This window comes from Mustela putorius, unplaced genomic scaffold (genome assembly GCF_011764305.1).
Source record: "Mustela putorius furo isolate JIRA1106 unplaced genomic scaffold, ASM1176430v1.1 tig00003845_pilon_pilon_pilon, whole genome shotgun sequence".
NCBI classification, from domain to species: domain Eukaryota; kingdom Metazoa; phylum Chordata; class Mammalia; order Carnivora; family Mustelidae; genus Mustela; species Mustela putorius.
This window is the reverse complement of record NW_025421998.1, coordinates 58,411,419-58,424,821: the sequence shown is the minus strand read 5'-3', so window position 1 is coordinate 58,424,821 and position 13,403 is coordinate 58,411,419. Positions and strand designations below refer to the sequence as shown.

General features: G+C 42.3%; 1 protein-coding gene across 1 annotated transcript in view; it reads left to right on the top strand.

The window, feature by feature from the left end:
• HIBADH (3-hydroxyisobutyrate dehydrogenase) overlaps positions 1 to 8,041 on the top strand; it is a 106,276-nt gene extending 98,235 nt beyond the window's left edge. Inside the window, exons 7-8 of the mRNA XM_004762551.3 lie at positions 2,581 to 2,737; positions 7,094 to 8,041. Coding sequence (XP_004762608.1) covers positions 2,581 to 2,737; positions 7,094 to 7,252 — 316 coding nt within the window. The 3' untranslated portion in view covers positions 7,253 to 8,041. The remainder of the gene's footprint in view (positions 1 to 2,580; positions 2,738 to 7,093) is intronic.
• Positions 8,042 to 13,403: the final 5,362 nt, after the last annotated feature.

Below are 13,403 nucleotides of genomic sequence, written 5' to 3'. Positions count from 1 at the left end.
CCTGAACAGCAATGGGGCTCTTATGCAGAAAGTATCATATGTTCCCAGCCAATTTACAGGGAAACAGCAATAACATTTTATCATGGTTGAGAGCCCAGTAGCTGCTTCCTATTAAACTTGCCCTTTCAGATACCTGTCTTGGATTAATTTGTTGATTTCAAATGGAAACTCAGTCTTCTCCAGTGAAGCATGACGTTCTAGGATAGACTCTCTGAATGACAATTACTGTGTATTCTAGCTGGTTTCAGACCATTACAAGCCTTAGGCACAGTGGAAGACAGAGGACTTCAGTAACTGATTTTAATATTATGTCTAATTTTAACTGTCAGTTATATATGTGCCAGTGAAAGAATCCTCAGAAAGATGAAATGCAAAACACTTCTAACTTGCTCTTTTTAATGATACATTTTGCTGTAGGGTGGTGAGTCGGGGGAGGAAAAGCAGAGAGGGAGCAGCCGGCTCCTAAAGGGGAGTCAGCACAGTGGGGATGCATCAGATTTGAAAGTGAGCACATAACAACTGCCACCTGGCTTTTTTTGCGTGCCCCTCGGGATGCTTCTAAATAGTACTATGTTCACCAAACAGGGTTCCATAAATCAGTGCCAGTATTTTTCCTTGAACACTCAAGAAAAATGAAATGTAGGGTTTTACAAAGGATAATAAGCTTTGCTTACCATTTTGGTGAGTACTAGAGAGAGAGCATGAACTGCTGTAGCGGGAAATACTGTTGTGAGCTACTGTTGAGTATAACCAGGGAGATTACAAAGAGAGGAGCATCTCTGCTGCTTTAAATATGATGAGCCATTTTGAAAGAAAACCTAAATTCCGAAGCGCCTAAATGATATTTCAAGTGAAAGGGAAGAACCACGTTTTGGGGTCTTAAAAATGTTCCCCACTCATGGAACACAGTAGGCATCGACATTCTTGAACAGTGGTGCTTAAAGAATATTTTTGCAGTTAGAGCAGATGAACTCGTTGTTAATATACATGGGATTTTTAAAAAATTAATAATTTTCACATTATTCCCTATGCACATCAGCTTTATCTTTTCCCAAGTTATCTGCTAGAACAGCGTACTGATGGCCTCATTTTATTTAAAAGGGGAAAGAAAGCAGCAATAGCAAACTACACCAGTAACAAACTTGGATTTTTATAAAAGAATGAATGAACTGTTGGGTTTCTTTCTGGCAGTCCACCATTGAATGGAATGTATGGCAGCCAATTTAGAGTGAATCTTCTCTGTTATAATCCTTAAGAAAACCCACTGTAATAATATGGCCCAGCATATGGATTCACATATGTGGCATGTCATATATATTCCTTGGACCATGGCTACTTCTCGAAAGCCTGATCATGTAACAGTTGTATTATGTGGTAAATCCATATATATCCTGACTATGAGCCCTAGCCCTCCGCTCTAGCATTGGAAGAATGTTGTACTGGTTATGATACTCACACTGGGAAATAAAGACATAGGTTTCAAACACAGGAAGTAAACAAGAACTTGGGCATGCCAAAATGCGCAATCTGTTTTACATTTTTGTGTGTCTCTTTTCAGCCTTTTTGTTTTGTTTTGTTTTGTTTTAAATTCTGGAAGAGATTGGTCCTAAGAAAAAGCAGAAAGCTTTTATGACAATTATCTTATAATGGCTCTTTGTATGAAAGAAACTAATAGATTGCTAGGTAGAAAGTTTTATTTGAAACTCGATTCAGTGATACTTAGTCAAACTCTGCTTCCCAAGCTGCATTAAGATACTCAGAATCAAAGTATTACAGCATTCTGATGCTCTTTTTTTCTGGGTCCACATTGAACAGCCGTTGATGCCATCAGCTCAGTGATAGAACAAATGATGTTTCCGCTTGGGCAAGCTTTGTTTTATCAGGATCAGTAACCTTATCAGCAGTTGACCCAGAACTATAATGCATGTCTCTGAATAGATAGCATATGTCACAGCTCTGTGCAGACTTGCTTCATAAGCAGGATCATCTAATGAAGATTTAATAAATAAGGAAAAGTTTGCGGCAAGAAATGTCTTCTTTTATAAGGATAACTTAAGCTCATCTTATGGCACATGGCTCATCTCTTGCATCCATTCTTGTAAAAGCTAACAGAATAAACATGCATATAAATGCATCCACAAGGACTCCCATGATGCACAGTTTATCTGTCATTATTTCTTTCTGAAATATATCATTTGTGAGTGAAGAATGTAGAATTTAGATGATCACATTGGTTTAAGGTTCTTGTGTGACACATAAATGCAATAGTATCCAAAAGACTAGAAAACCCATGTGTGTGATAAACCAACATCACTTCGGCAATTGTGGGATGTTTCTCCAAAGTAGGATAGTGTGGAGGGTTTTCTCTCAGGGCAGAACTTCCTGGCTCTGAAATATTAAATCACTGGCTTTTAATGCCCTATAATTTAAGATTCAGTTCTTTGCTCTCATCAATCTGCTTTGATTTTTGAAGACATACAATAAATGGAGAAAGAAGATGGAACATCCTCATACATAAGTAAGTCACGCATGACTTGTACATTTTGACATCTAACACTTCTTTTCTTTGACCTTTGACAGGTTAGGGCTTGACCCAAAACTATTGGCTAAAATCCTAAATATGAGCTCAGGACGGTGTTGGTCAAGTGACACTTACAATCCTGTGCCGGGGGTGATGGATGGAGTACCGTCGGCTAATAACTATCAGGGTGGATTCGGAGCAACACTCATGGCTAAGGTATGGTAAATGCAGAGACGACCCAAGGGAGAGGGAAGAAGTGCTCAGTGGTCTAATCCCCCACCCCCTTTTAACAAAGCATATGTGTATGGAAGGCAAAATTACTAAAATAGTGATTCACTCACTCACTGGAAATGATTAAAAACTTCAATTAAAAGCTTTGATTAAAAACCCTTATCATGTTCATTTCAGATGAGAAGAATAGGCTGGGAGTTTGATTTTGTGTGTTTTGGGGTTTGTTTGTAATATGAGTTGGTAAAATTTCATTCTTCATCAGTAATTTCCATTAATTTACCAAGTCCTTAGAATGGGAGGGCTAAGAATTTTCTGATAATACATTGATATTGGGTGTACCCATCACAAAAGAGAGATCTTTCTTGTGATACTAGATTTCTAAATACATCTTCCTGCTTTAAGAACATGTGTGTATTTATGTGAAAAGTCATTTGAAAAAACAAATTGTTGACCTCATATCTGTGATCTCAACTTTAGAAAATAGCTTGTTGGGGAATAGCCTTCCAGGTTTCTGCATAGAGCTATTCCTTACCCCACCCTGCCCCCATAATTGACTCTCCGCCCTGACTCTTTACAAAAGTAATAAAGCCTATACCTGGACACCATATTCAGCTTACATTCCTTTATTTCCATGGCCTTCTGTCCATTCTGTGCCTTAGTATGCCTTGAATTCATGCAGTCCCCTCCTCTGCCACTACGAGTGCCTTGGCTGAGCTTCCTTTAGATTATACCACATCAGCCCTTTACTGGTCTCCTTGCCTTTCAGAGTCCTCTCTGGTTCATTTTCTACATCACGGGAAAGAGAGGGCCCCTGAGATCTAAAACTCCGAGTGTCCCTTTTCTCCCACCATGTTTCTCTCATGGTTTCCAATCACTTGTAGATGAAAGTCCACCAGCAAGCTGATGATTTAGTCTTTGCTTGGCCTACCTGCTCGTCTCTGCCATTGCAGCCCCTCTCTTCGCTTTGGCCGTACTGAACTCATTTCTCCTTGGCTCTCACTTGCAAACCCCCAGCCTGGCTGCTCCCCTCTGCCTACACCCCGTTTGTCCTTGCGCCCTCCATCCCAGCCTCTGGCACGGCTCCTGCCGTATGGTCAGTATGCTTTAAACATTAATGGGATAAAGCAGTGCTTGAACTATTTCTTATTTTGCAGTTTGATTTCCCCTCATGTTTCATTTAAGAAAATACTGTATGCCCGTCTGCATCCATAGCCTCCACACAGGCTTTTGTACTTGTGCAGTGTGGCTGTTGTTAGAAACAGGAAGTAGCTCCTTAAGTGTATTGTTTTCATTGAAGCTGCGGTGATTTATTAGGGCACGTGGAAGGATGGAAGAATCGCATTTATGCTCAGTTTCCATTCTATCTCCATATGAAGTGGGTTGTGAGGCACTAGCTTATTCGGTTCCGGCAATACCGCTAATGGTCAGAGCAGAGCAAGCAGCTAACAAGGAGAGTAGTAAGAAGTAGGAGGCTTCTCGTCAAAAGGGTCAGGTGGATTTGTCTGGCCTCAGGTCCTCTGCAGTGCTGACTTTGTCTGGGAACTCCGCCCTTGCTGTCCTCCCCTGTGTGGTACACCTGTGCTTTTGCCGTTTGCTGTGGGGACCCTCCCCAGGAAGAAGCTGCCACGGTTAAGGTCTTTTCTTTAAAACGATGTTCTTGATCATCAACGATAGCACTTTCCACTAACAGCATGAGACCGCACGGGAGTGAAACAGACGGAAATTACTGTTCTCCTTTGCTCTCATCAGTTGCAATTTCCCTTATAAAGAGGAAGACTTACCAATTTTGCTTGGAATGCGAGGACTTAGAAAGGAACTTAAAAGGAACTTAAAAAAAAATCTGTCATCACTTTGGATTGCTATTAACAAAAACGCACCATAGCTAATTAAACTCGTATAGAGAAACTGATGGAGATTAAAGAAATCCCCGTTGATGCCCCATTGATTAAAGCAGTCCTTCCTGCTTGAGCAGATCAAGTCTTTACTTCCTAAGAGATGTTTTACTCAACTGCTATTAAATGTATTGTTCTAGGGGATATGATGTTAGTGTGTTGTTGAAGTAGAGGCTTATACATTTATTTCTAGGTCTTAACATCATAAAATTCTAACATGCTATGTGTATATAATCAGAACATAGTCAATATGAAAACTAGATTAATCTTTTGCACTCTCCAGCCTAGATGTATGTGATGGCCACTGCAGAACAACGTATGGAAAAGCATGATGACTCTTGGTCCTCCCCCAAGGGAGGACCATTTCCTGGTAACATAACAACTTGGTCCTCCATTAACTTGTTGAAACCTTATTACAGTTATTTTGTATTTTTTCCTGAACTAGCCACTTAGCTTTGGATTCATAAATATTTTATTTGATTAGTGAAGTGGAAAATCTGTTTATTTTAAATTACATATTATAAGCTTCAAAGGACACCTTCTTTATGCCGTTTGCATTTCAAGATGGACAAGCCTCTCACACTTTGAGACACTAACCATTTTTCTCTTTTCAGAATGTGCACCCTTTAAGGCAGCAGGCACCAAAGCTATCACACTGTCCGTGTCTGTGGTTTTGTTAGGTTTTACCTGGGGTATGCACTTGCCATTTGAAAATTGCTTGACTTGTCTTCTCAGTAGTTTTGTGTCCCCTTCGGTATGTTATGTTTAAGTCCAAGTTCTTCTGTTCCAGTTAACTAGGGTAACAGTTGAATGCAGTCTACGTAGATTTTCTCTCCATCTTTTGAAAATAACACATCTTGCAGATACGCTGCCAAACAATAGCAACAAGAGAGGTTTGGCTGGGCGTAAGCAGTACGGCACTTGTATGTTTGTTCACTGGGGGGGTAATGACTAAACTCCCTTTTTAGTTTTAGGAAGCTATAGAAGAATTTAAGGTTAAGCAGTTTTTTCAAATCTCTTGTCTACCTGTGAAAATTATACAGATAAGCACAAAGTCATGTTTGCACGTATACCATCATACAAATTCAAGAGACTTATTTTTCCTTTGAATAATGGTTTTCCTTTGAGTGGGTAGTATTGATAACTGCTCTGTTATCAAGGATGTTCCTCAGAGTAGAAGTGTTTCTCATCTTGCTTCTTGTTTTCCCCTTTCATTTTTTGCTGACTTTTCCACTGGGGGGAGAAGTTAGGATGGTAATGATAAGAAGATCATCTAATTGGTTTTGCCACCAGTTTGCAGCTGTTATAAAATCATAAATAAAATGAAATTTGGGGGATATTATTTCAATTATCCTAGCCTTCATTGTCTCCCAGCAACCCCATGTATTTCAGGTTTGGACAAAATTCCATTTTTATGGTAGTGGATTTTCATTAGCTACAGTTTAACTATCAAAGATGTATAATGTTAACTTTTGCCTATTTTTAAGCAGCCGTAAGTTTTCTGAAACCCTCAGAATGAAGCATTCGCTCTCTTAGATGTTGAAGGTTGTTTGTCATGAAGGCAGATTTCCTATTGCACTTAATGTCCCAACTCCTTACCACACAATTGAAAGCTGCCGTGTTTTACCTGTGTCCATCCTGGACTCAGTTCCCTCTCCAGCCCCCTGGCTCACATGCAGCCTCATTGGCCTGCTTGCTATTTCTTGAATATCCAAGCCATGTCCCCCAACACCTTGATGTTCCGTCTACCTGAACTCTCTTCCCCTTACTCTCCAAAGAACTCACTTCTCCCCGACATTCAGATTGTAGGTCAGGGGTCTTCACCTCAGAGACGGCGTCCCTAAATATATCCTCTACCAGGACTCCCTTCCTTCCACCTGGCCCTTGCTGTTCGCCACTTCCCAAGCCCTTGCCCTGCTTTATTTTTCTTTATAGTGCTTGTCATTGTCTGAAGTTCTAATATTTGTTCTGTTGTCCATCTTCCCCAAGCTTCATGAGAACAGTGACTGGGTCTTATCATGCTTGTATCACCAGCCCTTGGAACAGTGCCCAACCCAAAGCAACTGCTAAAATGTGTTGAATAAGAGATTGAACGGGTATTCAGTCATAATGGGGTTTGTCTTAGGCTTCCAGGCTTCTGCAGATTTGAAAAAACATTTCCCATGTGCTCTCATCTGTATAGTAACCCCTGTCCAAAGTCAAAACAAAACAGGTCTGGGCAGAGGAGTGGAGAGGACGCTCAGAAATTAAGGTTTCTGTCCAGAGCAGTTTTACAGCTCTATGAAAGTACTTACAAAAATACATATAACTTGGCACAGTATTCGTAAGTATCTCATTTTTTCAGACCTCATTTCTCCTTCTTGGAAACCAAAGCATTAGGAGCCACAGTTCCAAAATGAGCTCTGACTGCCAGTCTCAATGTGTTCCCTCCTGCCCTTGTTTGATTTAGGATCTGGGGTTGGCACAAGACTCTGCCACCAGCACAAAGAGCCCAATCCTTCTGGGCAGCCAAGCCCATCAGATCTACAGGATGATGTGTGCGAAGGGTTACTCAAAGAAAGACTTCTCGGCCGTCTTCCAGTTTCTACGAGAGGAGGAGAGCTTCTGAGTTTGCCCTTGGCCGTGGATACTGTTGAACACCAAACTATCTTGGAGCCTCCTTTTAGCTCACTCCACAAGTAAATGGGTCTAATCAAAGGTCACCTGTCTGCTTTTGATTGTCTAGGTCCCAGTAAACTGTAGGATTTTTTCACCCATTTTTAACTGCTAATTCTTTTTATCTGTTTAGCAAATGTGTTATTGGAATTTATTTTCCTGCAAGCCACTGATGGTCTCTGCTAACCAGCTGATTAACCTTTTTCAAAAGTTTGATCCCTGAGCATCTTCACCTACATCATTGCATACTTCAATCAGGGTGTTATTTACTCCACTTCACAAATAAAACCAAACATGTTTTCGCCAGGATGAAACTGATCTGAAAGAAAAGAAAAGAAATTGATTTGGGGAAAGGAAGGAGAATAGGGGGACGTATAGTGAGTGACTGCCTGTGTCCCTCGGGAAGTTTGTCCTGTTACCCAAGTGGTGGTATTCGTGCAGTATTGGGGTCACCAATTTTCCAGGGAGTTGATAAAGCTAGAGAACTCCTTGCTGCATGTTTTAGAATTTGGACTCTGTTACATTACCTTAGTGTGTCCTTGTTACAACTCCCAATACTCAGCAAACTTGTTTTTTATATTTTTGCTTCCTTGTACATTCTTACTACCTATTTTTTGACTTCAAAAGAATGACATCTTTAGAATTGTTTCAGAGCCAATGATATATGCTTTAGATAATTATTACATTATTCTAAATATAACTGTATTATTTTGAACTCAAATAAATTTATATGCAGATAATACTTTCTTGGAGTTTTTGTGTCTTTCCAGCCATTTGGTGAACAACGAAATGATCTGACAAACTGGTGTTAGGGACTGATGGGGAAAGGGTGGGAAGAAAAGGCGGGAGGGAAGTCAAAAGGAACAGAGTTTCGCTTGGGCGGTGGAGGTCAGCGTCCTGCTGGGCTCTGTTTGAATCCTTAATGGGCATTCATTTGAATATTTTCTAGATTGTGGGTGCATGGGAACTCAGCCTGCATTAAATGGAATATCCCCCAGTGTTGAGTACAGTTGCCACTTTCCCTACCACAGCCCCTAAGAGTATTCTTATTGATAGACCTAGACACCAAATTTGGCAGAAGTACTACTCTTGTCATCATTTTGCTGGTCATAAAAAATTCCAGGCACTGTTAAAAGGGCTGGGGCTATGGCGATGAACAGAACAAAGTCTTGCCCTTGTAGACCATAAATTCTGGTGTCTCGTGTGTGTGTGTGTGAGGGAATGTGATAGACAAGAAATAAATGTTTCATGCATATGTCAGATAATAATAAGGCAAGAAGGCAGGATAAGGGGGGAGGATGGGAAGTGCCTGTCCGTTCTGTTAGGGTGCTTAAGGTGGCATTTGAACGGAGATGTGACAAGGAAGTGAGGAGACAAGCCATGCAGGTGTCCGAGGAAAGAATATTCTAGGAACAAGTAACAATGTACAGAGGCCCAAAGGTAGGATAATGTTAGATATGATGAATTACAAGGAGGCTGTAAGTGAAGTCACAAGATGAGGGGAGCCGGATCTTGTAGGGCCTTTTAGGCTAGGTTGGGATACTGGCTTTTTTTTTTTTTTTTTCTTTTTTGAGAGAGAGAGGGCAGAGTTAGGTGGGGAAGGGGCAGAGGGAGAGAAAGAGGGATAGAGAAACTTTAGCAGGCTTTGCGCTCTGCACAGCGCCCAGTGCAGGACTCAGTCTCAAGACCCTGAGATCACTACCTGAGCTGAAACCAAGAGTCAGACGCTTAACCAACTGAGCCTCCCAGGCGCTCCTTGGCTTTTATTCCGAGCAAAATTAGCATTGTATCAGTCAGCCAAAACAAAAGCTAACTGCTACATTGCCACCAAAAACTTAGTGGCTTAAAATAACAAATGTCTATTATTTTTCAAGATTCTCTGGGTTGGCTCTATTATTCTTCTACACTGGGCCAACTCCTCTGGAGCTGGAGGGTCTAGTTTGGCCTCATTCAGCTGGGACAGCTAGAATGGATGGGGCTTTTCTCCACACGGTCCAGGAGGCTAATCTGGATTTCTTCACCTGGTGGTGGAAAGACTCTCAACAGCAACATAGGACAAGCCCCAGTGAACAGACACTTTGCGGGGTTCTGCTTGTTTCATGGCTCTACTGTCCCATTGGTCGAGGCAAATCACATAGTCAAGCCCAAAGTCCAAGGAGGAGTGCACAACATTAGAGTATGGGCACAAAGAAAGGCACTAAGGTGGCCAGTTTGCAAACATCCTATCATGCCAGCCCATTGAGCATTTCATTTAGAGGACTGATGTGGTCTCACCTACTCTTTAAAGGGATCAGTCTGGCTGCTGTGTGGAAAGTGGAGTGTAGGGGCAAGGGTGGAAGCAAGGAGACAAGGTAGGAGGGAATTGTAGTAATCCAGATGAGAAGCAGTAGGGGCTGGGGCCAGAATGTAAATGATGGGGGAGGCAAGAAGTGGTTAGAGTTGAATATAAAAGATCCACTAACTGAGGGATAGGAAGTCCAAGGAAGAATCCAAGGTTAGTGGGAAAAGTGAAGGAAAGGAGTCACCATTTACTGTGGGGAAGATGTGAGGGTTTTAGGAGAAAAAAACTGTATTTGAAAAACAATCTGAGGGGTTTGAAGTGGCGGGGGTTGGGAGGTCGGGGTACCAGGTGGTGGGTATTATAGAGGGCACGGATTGCATGGAGCACTGGGTGTGGTAAAAAAATAATACTGATATGCTGAAAATAAATTAATTTAAAAAAAAAAAACTGTATTTGAAGTGCCTACTAGCCACATAAGTGGGGAAAAGCAAAGGTCCAAGACCCCGGTCTGTGTTACTCTCACTTTCGGTGGTTGGGAACAGGAGGCAGAACCAGCGAGTGAGACTGAGGAGGAGTGACAGTGGCTGGGAAAACAATGGGAGCCGTGACCTGGCAGCCAAATGAGGACCGTGTTTTAAGGAGGAATGGGTATTTGTATCAAAAGCTACTGATAAGTTGAGTATTGAATGTTAAGAGCTGAAAATTGATGATTCAGATTTGGCCTAGTCATTGGTGGCTCTGACAAGTGTGCTGGTGTGTTGGAAATGGCATTGAGCATGAGGGAATGGGAAGAGAAGTTGGATGCAAAGAGTAGGGGCAACTCTCAAGAAGTTTTGCTGTAAGAGGAAACACAAGTGGGGTAGAAACTGGAAGGGTAGGGGGTCAAGGGAAATTTTATTGACATTTATTGACATTTTAAGATTGGAGATGCTATTGGGTTATCCTGATGGAAGTGGGATGGTCCAGTAAAGGAAAGAAGTGATGCACGGAAGAGAGGACACCTGTCAAGCGATTTCTTCCAGCGGAGAGGGAAGGGGACAGGCAGGGTTGGATCTCTGTGTCGGACTCGTAAGCATCTTACGTGAAGGCTATTAGTGCTAGAAAGGACTTGGCCAGCCTCTCAGCATATGGAAGTCCGCCCTTCTCTGACCATTACTTTTCTCATCTATGAAGTTGTTATAAACGATGGAGCTGCATAGTCAATGCTTGCTTGGAAACTTGAAACAAGAAAATAACGAGTGAAGGACAATCCCAAGTGTTGACAAGCATGTGGACAGACGTAAAACCCTCATACGTTGCTGCCAGGAGTATAAAGTGGTGTGGCCACTTTGGAAAATACTTTGGCAGTTCTTGAAAAATTAAATACAGAGTTACCACAGGACCCAGCAATTCTACTCCTAGATAGGTATTCAAGAAAAACGAAAATATACTTCTGCACGGAAACTTGCGCATGAAATGTTCATAGCAGCATTAGCCATAAGAGCCAAAAAGAGGAAAAATCCAAATGTCCCCCCCACTGATGACTGCATAAGCAAACTGGCAAATCCATGCAATGGAAGAATGGCCATTAAGAGGAATGAAATACTACCATGTAATACAACATGGACAGATCTTGAAAACGTGATGCCAAGTGGAAGAAGCCAGACACAAAAGGTCATGTATCTAGGATTCTGTATGGAATGTCGGGAATCAGAATATCCACAGACACACAGTAGATAAGTGGTTTCCAGGGACTAATGATGGGGGAGATAGGGAGTGACTGCTATTCAGTGGAGTTACTTTTTAGAGTGATGAAAATGTTCTGGAATTAGATAGTGATGGTTGCATGACTTTGTGAATGTATTAAAAACCACTGAATCGTATACTTTTAAATGGTGAATTTTATGGCGTGTGAATTATATCCCTATGAAAAAGAAAAACTAAGGCAAACTATCATGAGTTGCAATCTTTCTCTCTTCATCAGTGGTTCTCAACTGGGGCAGTTTTGCCCTGAGGGGACATACGGCAGTGTGTGGGCATATGTGTGGCTGTCATGGGGGGGATGGGAGTGCTCCTGGCATTCAGTGGGTATATGTTAGGGATGCTGCCAAAAGATCCTACAGTGCACTGGACCCCCCACAATAAAAATTACCCTGCCCCAAGTGTCCACCATGCAGTGTGAGAGAGCCTGCTAATGTGTACGTTCCACAGGTACCTCAGACTTGGTATATCAAAGCCTGAGCTCCCTGTCCTCCTGCCCAGCAGACCTGCTTCTCTGACTGACCCCTGTCCCATCCAGGCTCCCAGGAACCCTCCCCAACTCCCCTCTCCCTCTACCCACTCCGCATTGTGAGGTCTAAACCCCTGGATCCTGCTTCAGGCCTTCTTGGCTGCTTGTCTGAGATGCTCCGCCATCTTTGCAATTGCTCTCCTTTTTTTCTAACAGTTTCCTGAGGTACAATACACATACAATAAAACTTGCTCATTTTAAATGTACAATTCAGTGATTTTTAGTAAGTTCTCAGAGTTGTACAATCATTACCACAATCTGACTTTAGAACGTTTCCGTTACCGCGACCCCCACCCCCACATCTCTTGTGCCTGTTTACGGTCATTGACTATTCTTTTTTTTTTTTTTTTTTTTAAGATTTTATTTATTTATTTGACAGAGATCACAAGTAGGCAGAGAAGCAGGCAGAGAGAGAGGAGGAAGCAGACTCCCCACTGAGCAGAGAGCCCAATGTGGGGCTCGATCCCAGGACCCTGGGATCACGACCTGAGCCGAAGGCAGAGGCTTTAACCCACTGAGCCACCCAGGCGCCCCGGTCATTGACTATTCTTACCGCCCACCCTCTAGCCAGAGGTAACCACTCATCTTTCTGTCTCAGATTCACAGGTGCTGCTTGGCCACCATTTTGCTTTTTTAGTTCGTCCTTCACATCCTTGCAAGAGGTATCTTTCTCAGACTGACATCCAGTCCCATCATTCCCCTGCATGAAATTCTTTAGCCTGGGATGCAGTCCGAGCTCTGCAGCATGGCGTCCATGGCCCTTCACGTTCTGGCGCCTGTTGTTCTTCACCAACTTTGTCTGTGATACCCTGAGTGCCAAAGGTTGTGAGCCACAGCACTTGTCATTTTTTGAGGACACCACGTGTGTCACAATTCAGTCCCTTTGCGTGTGCCACTTCCTTCACCTGAAATGCCCTTCTCCACTCCTAGTCGGCCAGCTCAGGTGCCGTATCTCCTAAAAGGTCTTCCTCAGCCATGTCAGGCCAAGTCGCTTCCCCTCTGTATCCATAGATAGTTCCTTGATGACATCTCTTATATCATAGGACTTATCCTATTACGTCACGTGCTGGCTTGCCCGACTTCCTTCCACACCTGGAGTCTATGAGCTCTTTGAGGGCACAGAAGGTGGCACGTTCAGCTCTGAGTCCTGTGTCGAGGTCAGCACCTTGTGTTTGAGTAAGAGCTCAGTGAATGTGTGAATGTGTGAATGACTTCAGTGGAAGCTATGACATTACATTTGTGTCAGGTGAACTAAGCGCGTGAACTTCTTTCTTAAAGATTCTTCCTTAGCGCGTGAACTTCTTTCTTAAAGATTCTTCCTTAGCAGATCAGGTTTATTTTACTCTGTGTTATCCATGATGCAGTTTGTTACACACGGTTGCCCAAGAAGTCTTCCAGAATGTGAAATTTTGATAAATTTTTCTTAGTTGAAAGATATTCTGGGGAAAAATAGACATTTTTGTTAGCAAGATTTTGTCTCTTTATGTACTTTTTTTTTTTTAAGACTTATTTATTTGAGAGAGAGACAGTGAGTGTGGGGTGGGGGTAGGGCAG